The sequence below is a fragment of the Camelina sativa genome, chromosome 17 (assembly GCF_030686135.1).
Source record: "Camelina sativa cultivar CO46 ecotype springtype chromosome 17, ASM3068613v1".
Classification (NCBI taxonomy): Eukaryota; Viridiplantae; Streptophyta; class Magnoliopsida; order Brassicales; family Brassicaceae; genus Camelina; species Camelina sativa.
In genome coordinates, this window is record NC_141896.1 from 31,204,071 (window position 1) to 31,214,431 (window position 10,361).

The 10,361-nt window shown below is 35.6% G+C and overlaps 2 protein-coding genes across 3 annotated transcripts; one reads left to right on the top strand and one right to left on the bottom strand.

Annotated features, from left to right (window-relative positions):
- Positions 1-1,855: 1,855 nt before the first annotated feature.
- On the bottom strand, positions 1,856-6,108 carry LOC104759795 (uncharacterized). 2 transcript variants are annotated; one of them, XM_087497383.1, is made up of 3 exons: positions 5,043-6,108; positions 2,503-4,935; positions 1,856-2,412 (listed from the first exon to the last, which is right to left on the bottom strand). In XM_087497383.1, the coding sequence occupies exons 2-3, from the start codon at positions 3,656-3,658 to the stop codon at positions 2,072-2,074; spliced, it is 1,497 nt and encodes a 498-aa protein (XP_087353509.1). In that variant the 5' UTR covers positions 3,659-4,935; positions 5,043-6,108; the 3' UTR covers positions 1,856-2,071. The 2 variants fall into 2 exon arrangements, with proteins under 2 accessions (XP_087353509.1, XP_087353510.1); XM_087497384.1 differs by lacking the exon at positions 1,856-2,412 and having other exon boundaries at positions 3,569-4,935.
- A 593-nt stretch (positions 6,109-6,701) lies between these two features.
- LOC104759796 (uncharacterized) lies at positions 6,702-9,351 on the top strand. Its single transcript, XM_087497285.1, has 4 exons — positions 6,702-7,984; positions 8,068-8,355; positions 8,445-8,672; positions 8,760-9,351. The coding sequence occupies exons 2-4, from the start codon at positions 8,149-8,151 to the stop codon at positions 9,114-9,116; spliced, it is 792 nt and encodes a 263-aa protein (XP_087353411.1). The 5' UTR covers positions 6,702-7,984; positions 8,068-8,148; the 3' UTR covers positions 9,117-9,351.
- Positions 9,352-10,361: the final 1,010 nt, after the last annotated feature.

Below are 10,361 nucleotides of genomic sequence, written 5' to 3' on the forward strand. Positions count from 1 at the left end.
TCTTTAACATTTATTAAAACTTGTAAGTGCTATTAACAGTCATACCTTCGTATTCTCCAACCCTCCAGAAACGCAGAACACAAAATACCGGTTCGTTACGATATGTGAGATGGCATCCTGACGACTCCCATGAATACATGAAAAGGGTAGCATAGTTGTTTACTGCACGACACTTGATAGATTCATTCCTACAGATGAAGATAGTAGAAACATTTGATAAAGAGTGAGACTTAAAACTCTTAGCAACATGATATGTAGAATAAATGTGTCTTACCTGCCATTTAATAGTGTGAAAACAACTTCACCAGCATGTTCTCTGTTGTCCGTAACAGCTACTACACATCCGCAAACATCTATTTTTGCCAAAAAAAGTCATTTTTTATTCCAAAAAGATGAATAATTGTTTCCAAATCTATCATCTACATAAAACTATTTAGTTTTAAAGTTCTATATTTGTACTTTTATATTGGAGGAACCAATTCATAAAGTTCCAAAATTCTGAAAAGTATAATGATTTACCAACACAAAGATAGCAATATCTATGAATAATTGATTCTAAATCTATCATCCACATAAAATTACTTAGGTAAAAGTACCATTTGTACTTTAAATGGGAGGGACCAATTCACAAAGTTCCAAAATTCTGAAAAGTATAAAGATTCACCAACACAAAGATAGCAATATCTAAGAATAATTGTTTCTAAATCTATCATCCACATAAAACTACTTATGTAAAAGTTCTATTTGTACTTTAAATGGGAGGGACCAATTCACAAAGTTCCAAAATTCTTAAAAGTCTAAAGATTTACCAACACAAAGATAGCAAAAATCTATATCCACAGGGTATAATTGAAATTATTATTTTAAAAACTTACCAAAAGAGATGGGATGATGGATTCTTGAACGATATATATCACCCAAATCTTCGAATCGAAAGTAATGTTTCGAATTTGCTGATTCCAACTGAGTCATGGTTGATTCATCCGTAAACTTGATTTGGAAAGGATGATGAGTATTCCTCTCCCTTAGGGTTGGATTGATGATTTTGAAAGTCCTAATCTCATACCATTTACCCTCATAAATATACTTCCAGAGCTTTTTTAGTGTTGTTGGAACAAAGGCCACCTCAATTGTGTCACCCTTCAAAATTTGATAAAATTGTGTTAGTAATCTAATATATAAGACTTTTAAAATAACAAATTTAAGTAGAAATTATCATTTGGGAAATTCTCTAACCCTTTCGTCCACAAGTAGAAGAACTCGTTTGCTGAAGAATTTGTAGACATACCAAGAATTCAAGACCTTGACTTGGATACACCAGTTGGTTCTTCCCCGATGAAGATCAGAAATATAATCGATATTCATGATTCTATCAAATTAGGGTTTTTATGTTTTCTCTCAGTTATCGGAGACGAAAAGGGGATTTCAGAACTGTAAGAAAACAAAGAGTCACGATTAAACGTTGCGTATTAACGTTTTAGCGTTCCACTTTTTTTCTTTTCACTATTATATATTATTATTTAAATTATGATAACAAATGAAAGACAGAATTTGTTTTTAATAGATATGATGCAAAATTCTAAGTTAAATGTGTTTGAGATTTAATTGTTAAAATTTAGACTTTATCATACAGTCAACAATTATTTTTGCCATTACGTAAATATATTTTCTATCTAATTACTTAGCAATACCACCATTTTAGTTATATTACAAAAAATTGTAATGAGTATTATGAGACACATTGTATTTTAAAGATCATAAAAATTTGTTTGACTAATTATATAAAATAAAATTTAATCTAAAAATCTAAAACAATTTTCAATTACAAACATAATAATTAAACAGTCTCAAAAACTTCTTTGAAAACAACATTAAGTGTTTTATTCTAGCATTTCCCATCTTTATCTGTAATTAACACCTTTAATCCTTTTCTGGTTGTGACTCGAGAGAAGGCAACATAAAGCTGTCCATGTGTGAAAACCAGTTTCGGAAGAAACAATCCAACATGTTCTAGCGTCTGACCCTGAATCTTGTTTATAGTAATTGCAAACGCCATGGTAATAGGAAACTATCATCGTCTCATACGAAAGGGAAACTTTGCATCAGGTGGACTAACATACATTTTAGGGATAAATACTCGATCACCAACCTTTTTCCCTGTCACGATCCTTACTTCGATTACATGATTGGCCATCTGAGTAATAATTAGCCTCGTACCGTTACATAAACCTCCCTGAGGATCTATATTCCTTAGCAACATGACAGGTGCTCCAATTCTCAAAGTCAAAACATGGCTTGGCAATCCAGAAACTTGAATACTGTTTAGGAATTCCTGAGTGTAGATCATATCATCAAGTCCGCTTGTATCAGACGTTTCAATACTATCAGAGCTAAGATGTCGTCTCTCCTCACCTGTAAATAAAAAATTTAAAATTTTGTATATGTTTTGAAATTTAAAATTTTTAAAAAAGTAAATTTCTAAATCCTATTTAATTTGCATACCTGGAAGCTTAGTAAGCATAAACTGATTTATCTTATCAACATCGTCATTTCTTGGACTTAGAATAGCTCTTTCACTAAAGAATTTTGGGTCAGTTCTCCTTGTAAATTGTTCTCTGTAGATCTCTTTAACTATTGCTTCAATAGGATTTCCACTTGTATTAATTAATAAATCATCCAGAATTTCTATCTCCACATCCCCACTATCTGACTCGTTAATTTTGCCATCCCCAATATCAAGAAGCCACTTAGAAAAAGTAGCAAGAGCACCTGCATCCATACTATTACATGCTTTGCGAAGTCTCAAATTTTCGGTAAGTTTAAGTACTTTACAACTATTCCAAAGAACAAATGAGTTGATAGATGCTAAAACTGTCGCTACCCTTCCTCCTTCCGTAATAACTGGTAAAATCTGTCTAAAATCACCTCCTAACACAACAACTTTACCTCCAAAAATCTGGTCACACTTCATGATATCTCGCAAACTCCTATCTAAATTTTCGTAACAAAGCTTGTTCATCATTGGACCCTTGTCCCATATTATGAGCTTTGCTTCTCTAATTAAATCAGCAAGATCAGATTCGGCATCTATCGAACACACAGAATATTCATTAAGATTGATTGGAATACCAAATCTTGAATGAGCCGTTCTACCACCTTCCAAAAGCAAAGCAGCGATACCACTTGAAGCAACATTAAGAACAATATTACCTTTAGACCTTATATCAGCACCAAGAATAGTCCACATAAAAGTTTTTCCAGTACCACCGAAACCATGGACAAAAAACATACCACCTTTGTTGTGATTCACAGAGTGAATAATTTCTTCATAAACACGTCTCTGCTCATCAGTTAGCATAGGAAACAACTCATCGTACAATTCCAGTTGTTTATGAGGCTTAGTTATTCTCTCATCTGCGATAAGCCTATTTACTCCTGTGTTCATTATACTATCATCTGGTCTAGGCATTCTCTCGAAGGCCGTAAGAGACGTCCCATTCGATCGTAACATAAGTTCTATTTCAGTTAAACATATATTTTCTATCTGAGTCCGTGACAACATTAGACCTACCACAGAAAATTTAAAACACTTTATTATAATTTTTTTCCTTAGAAAACAAAATATTTGCATGAAAGAAAATAAGTTTTTGAAATACATGGATCGTTCCTGTTTCTCCTTTCTTTAAACAAAATATTCTCACACAAGATGTCTTTTGTTTTATTTCAAACTTCAAGAGGAACAATGAAACTCTTTGTATGCAGTAGGATCGCAAATAACTTTCTTAAAAATTCCCCAAAACACCATTCACCTGCTTCGTTTATAGCTGCAATGTACTCCTTATCATCATCCAATAATCCCAATGCATAGCAAGCTTCTTGGAAATCATTATAAAGTACACCATTGACTGTTTTTAAATAGTCAAAGCTTGTTGGTCCTGAAATTTTATTAAGCAGAACTCGCAAGTAATAGGCTTGTCCTACAGAAGGCGGTACATACGTAATTCTGCCTATTGCAAAAATTTTCCATTTCTCTGACCTAGGCTTCAAAAGTTTTTCTCTCTTATTCCACACAAATTTAGATGGAAATTCAGCATACGTAAGTTTTTTGGCCTGGGGATAAATCTTGTTGCATTCCATCCAGCCCAAAAATTTGGAAGTTCTATTTGTTGTACGGTGCAAAACATCTTCTATTGGATCATCCTGGTTGTAAATAGCCAATTCTTGTCCTGGAAGATGAAACAGGAGTTTTTCTACGGCTGTAGTATGATAACAAATCCGGAAAGCAAAAATTCGCCAAGAAACCTCACATGCAGATACATACCTAAAAAAACTTGGATTAGTTTGTCATGTACAAATTAATATGAGAATGTTTGACAATCCTAATAAGTTGTTACCTGCAATTGAAAAACTTTTTAATTTCATTTTCCTGATCTTCTTCTCCTACTTCGGCTCTAACATAGTCCGGACCTTTAGTGATGTACTTGAACGAATACTTTACTGAACGTGTCTGGTTGCACCACTCAACATTTATATGAGCACGAAAACGGAGTGATAAATCACGATTATAGGGAATAACGTAACTATTATTGTATTGAAGACCTCTTTTCTCCACGATTCTCCCATCGTTTTGTCGTCTATATATTGGATAACCAGCATCGTCGACAAAAGTATTATCCATGAATGGTTTTGGGAAGAATTTTGTGCATTGCCCATTATTCATGCAGACACTATCTCTGTTCATAGGACCACACGGACCGTGGATCATCACATCAGAAACAACTTCGTATAAATACTTATCCACCTCTTTATCAGGAATCTCAGCGCTTATGTATTTATCAATGTCGTCTGATGTACGCATCTTATTGTCTGGGTGTAAAAACAAAATCATGTGCGCATGAGGCAGACCCCTCTTCTGGAATTCTATTGTATACATCGCTGAAAATTTTGAAAACAAATAAACATTTTTTTTAAAAACATTAATAAGTTATATTTTTCGAAAGACTAATATAAATGATAATAATAAAAATTTATTTAATACATACCAGAATTTATGATACCAAAAGTTTTTTCCTTTCTCACTTGGTCCATTAATCTATCAAGTTTCATCTTGAAAACTCGACTACATATATCAGGTCTATCTTCTTTACTAAGACGATGCCTTTCTAGATAATGATCTATTTCAGGCCACCTTGGGTTGCACGTAAAAGTTATGAAAAGATCAGGAAATCCATAATACTTGCAAGTAGCCATGGCGTCAAGATAATGTTGCATCAAATATCTCTTTCCACCCGTAAACGATGAGAGAATAAATATCCTTTTTCCATGTTGTGCAAGATCTTCATGTCCTTTTTCAGCAGCTTCAATTATCTTATCGACTCTTTCAGTTTGGAGTTTGCTTTGGTTCATCCAAATGTAGTTCAACCTGTTCGACTCGATGGTAGTGAATGCATCGACTAAAAACTGCTGGAATAACACTACAAGAAAACAGTCGATTAGCGACTACAAGTAGCGACTACATTTGTAGTCGCCAAAAATAACGACCATATAGTGACCATTTTGCGACTACGCTGTGACTACAGTAATTTAGTCGCCAATCAGTCACTACTTTACCGACCACTGTAGATAGTCGTACTATAGTCGTCAATTTAGCGACTATTCTGCGACTCATTCGGCGAGTCATTAAATAGTCACCCCTTAGTCGCCAAATAGTCGTAAAAGACAATTAAAAAACGTGTTTTTCTGTGGGGGCCAACTGATATTGAGTAGTCGCCTATTAGTGGCATAGATGTAGACTATAAAAACAAATTTCACCCATTTGTCATCTTCATTCCAACACAATTGTCTTTACTTCCCCAAAAAAAAAATGTAGATAAAAAAAAATTTGGCTTTATAAAAATTTTTATTTTCTCCAAAAAAAAAATATATATAGTTCTTAAAAAAAACACAATTTATATACAGGAAATTTTTCATTAGAATTCGAATTAGTAGGGTTGGACCAATTCTCGTTTGGAAGTAGCCAAGATACAGTTCAGAACAATGGCGGTAAGTTTTTTCTGTTCATGTAGTAGAAGAAGAAAACAAACATATGTTTTAAGAAGCCTGTCATTTTCTTACTTTTATTCACAAACAATATTTGCATAGGATTTGGACTGATGAATATGCTCTATTTAAAGTATCTATATAGGTTATATATAGAATTTTTTCCTTATTTCTTTTTTTGTTTCAATATTCATTAAGGATTAATAAGTACTAAAATAATTTATGTAAAGATTTATTATTATAATTAAGATAGAAATTATAATATTAAAATTAATTTATTATTTTTCTAAAATTAAAATTACAAATTCTTTTAATTATTATTATAATAGAGATAGAAATTATATATAGAATCTTTTCCTTATTTCTTTTTTGTTTCAATATTCATTAAGGATTAATAAGTACTAAAATAATTTAAATTTGTAATTATAATTTTTAGAAAAATAATAAATTAATTTTATTATTATAATTTCTATCTTAATTACAATTTCTATCTTAATCATTTAAATGTTTAAGGCCCAAACCCACTACCTAATTATCTAATTAGGCCTTGTAATTCCTAAAACCCATTAACCCACTAACTAACCTAAACCCATTAACCCACTAACTAACCTAAAAAACCTAATCTCACGACACAACTCACAACACAACTCTCAAACCCTAATCTCACAACACAACTCTCACTCGAAACTCTATCGCCTCTCTCTCTCAAACCCTAATCTCACAACACAACTCTCACTCTCTTAGAATCTATCAGTCTCCATCACCAAGAAGATGCCAAATCGAGGGAAGAGAAGGAAGGTTGGTCCTAACGTTACTCAGAGAGCGACGGGGGCAACACCAAATCGACGGCCTAATATTCTGCCCAGTCGGTACAACTTCACGCCGGCGGGACAAGATCCTCCTCCTCTGCAGACGCCTGAAGCACAAGCCGGCGGTTTGCAACGACAGTCTCCAGCCCAGATCCGGAACTATCCTCCACCGCAACAACTTTTTCAGAACTCATCTACACATCCACCTCCACCCGAGCTACACCGGACTCCTTCAGAAGAAGTCCACTTCAATCCACGGACTCATGGGAGAAGTCGGGATGTCTCTCCGCCTTCTCCAGTTCAACCCTCTCAAACTCAGGCGAGAAGTAAGGCGAGAAGTCAGGTGAGAAGTCAGGCTAGAAGTCGGGAAGTCTCTCCTCCTTCTCCAGTTCGACCCTCTCAACCTTAGGCGAGAAGTCAGTCGCATCCATCGCATCCATCGTCTCAAGGGAACAACTTTGAAGAAGAATCTTCTCCGGTGTTGCCCGAACTACAGTCCGATGTGTTGCGTGCTCTAAATGCATTGCTTGTGGTTCCAGACAGGGATCAGTTCACCACTGTCCTCTCTCCCACACCCACACCGAACACCCAATGGTATGATTTTCCTCTTCAATTATTGTGGTCTTGTCTTGTGCGAATATAAATGATTGTGGTTTGTCTTGTGTGAATAGCTTCTAAGTTGGTCTTGTCTTGTGCGAATAACAATGATTGTGGTCTTGTGGTCTTGTCTTGTGCGAATAGCTTCTAAGTTGGTCTTGTCTTGTGCGAATAACAATGATTGTGGTCTTGTCTTGTATTGTTCTCATTTTTGTTGGTTTGTCTTGTGCGAATAGCCATGATTGTGGTCTTGTCTTGTGCGAATAGCAGTGACTGTGGTCTTGTCTTGTATTGTTCTCATTTTTGTTGGTTTGTCTTGTGCGAATAGCCATGATTGTGGTCTTGTCTTGTATTGTACTAAAATTTCTGTTGATCTTACTTATTTTATTGGTTCATGTGTATGGAGGTTTACTCGTGACAAAGGATCGAAACTTGTTCGGAAGATTACTAAAATTCTTCAAAACAAATTCGAAGGTCCCTTCTACAGCTGGACATGTGTGCCGCGGGACAAACAAGAGAGATACTTCCTTGAGTTCGCGGTAAGGATAGCTCCTTTTTACATAGCTTTCATAGATAGCTTTACATGTCTTCTTTTCACTCACAATAGCTCATTTTTTTCTAGAAAACCCACACTTGGGATCCTTTGATAACCGGGACTGTTCAAGCTTACTTTGAGGGAATCTGTCAAAACCGGATCAAAGACATGGTTAGCAGTGTGAGGACTAGTCGAGTTCAACCAAACTGGATTGGCGACACTCTCTGGATTACGATGGAGGATTACTGGGACACTGAAGAAGCACAACAAAGGAGTAAAACCTACTCTGATGCCCGTATGTCTGACCGTAATGGCCTAGGTCCTTATGTACACCTCTCAGGGCCAAAGTCATATCGACAGCTTCAAGACAAAATGGTTAAGTAGCTGTTATTTTTGCCAATTTCAATTCTTACATAGCTGTTATTTTTTTTTAGTTAATCTCTGTTTCTTTGCTAACATTGCAGGTTGAGGAATTGGGAAGAGAAGTCCGACTTGGTGAGGTTTTTATCAAGGCACATACAAAGCCTGATGGTACATATGTTGATCGGAAGGCAGAGAAGATTGCTGGAACTTATGAGAAGACTGTTCAAGAGAGGTTGTCTCAGCTCGAGGCAGAGTCTTTTGCTGTGTCGGATGGAGAATCACGGCCACGGGACCTCACAACAGAAGAATATACAGAAATTTTCCTTGAGGTAACTTTTTTAAAAAACCAATACACATTTATAGTCTTGTAGTTTCATTTGTCATCCACTAATCTTAACTCTTCTCTTATTTTCAAGTCCACTGAGAAAGATACAAGAGGAACACCTTATGGAGTTGGAAGCCTCAAGGACTGCCTTGTCAATGGAAAGCATAAGCAAGCATGTGGCTCTTCTACCTTTGTGGCTCTCGAAGAACAGTTGAAGGAAGCTCAACGCATGATAGAAGAACAGGCTGCTCAACTGCGGAGGCATGATGCAGAAACAACTGTGCGTGAAGCTGAGCAATCCAAACTTATTGCTGCCCAAGCTGAGCAATCCAAAGTTATTGCTGCCCAGAAGGACAAGATTGACCATTTATCAGTCGTCGAGGATATTCTGAGGGAATGTGATCCGCGGTTTGAGAATTTCGTTGCAAGGAAACAGACAACCACATAACCTCTTCTCCAAGATGATCCAACTCCAACTCCATCAACCGCTGCTTCATAGGTTTCTTCTATGTCTTAACTCTTTTTGGATGAAGTCTATCTCACTCTACTCGGATGAACTCTATCTTTCGCTCTTTTGTATGAACTCATTGCCACTTTTGTATGAACTCTATCTCATCCTCTTTTGATTTCTGTAACTTGAACATGTAGTGTATTTCAATATTTCGATATTATGTCTTTCTTAATTCGAATCTCTTAATTAAAATTGGTATACAAGAATGAAAAGAAGAGGATAATGGGAATGAAAAGAAGAGGATAATGGGAAATTAGTATATGAAACTTTCAAATAATAAAATCAACAGCAGTGGCTAAATAGTCGTAACATACAAATTCTGAAATCAAAATCAGTGGCCAAATAGTCGTAATGTAGTTTCTAAATAGTCACTACGGTAAGTGACTATATAGCGACTATAAACACTCAGTTACTAATTAATCACACTATAGTCGTAATATAGTCGTATTTTAACGACTATATTACGACTACTTAATGACCATATAACGACTACATTATATGGTCGTACCGTAGTCGCTAAAAGGCGACTATAAATACGACTAAATAAATTAGCGACTATTGATCTCCGACTGCTTGAGTTAGTCGCTATTTGGTCGTAAACACAGTTTATACGACTACAAACCGACTAATAGTGTAGTCGCTAACCGCCTGTTTTCTTGTAGTGTAATTTGCCTGCCATAACAATAGTCGAAGACTCTTCATATCTTTCAAATATTCTATACGCATAAAATTCCCTCATGGTCACTGTTTTCCTTTTACGTCCACGGGTATCAATGAAACCTATATCGATGCCTAATCTGAAACCATCTTCACCATAAGGGAACAACAATGGGTACTGTAATGGCAAGTATGCGGGATGAAGCTCACTTAATCTCTGTAAATTGCCCGAACGACATTCTATAACAATGTCACATTTATTCACACCAGCCGTAAAATCTCCGGGTATTAGAGCAGCGACCTCTTTACTGGTAGGAAGATTATGAGTCCTTGCATCAATAGTTCTTTCTGAAGGTAAGATTAATCGCAAACCTTCACTACCGTCTTCCATATTAAATCTTTCACGTGCCGATCTAAACGCCCTAACATGCGGATTATGACTATCAAACATCTTTTTTAATAGCCCTACAATCTCATGTCTTAAATCTCCAAAAGATCCTGATGTTCTATATCAACAACAAAACA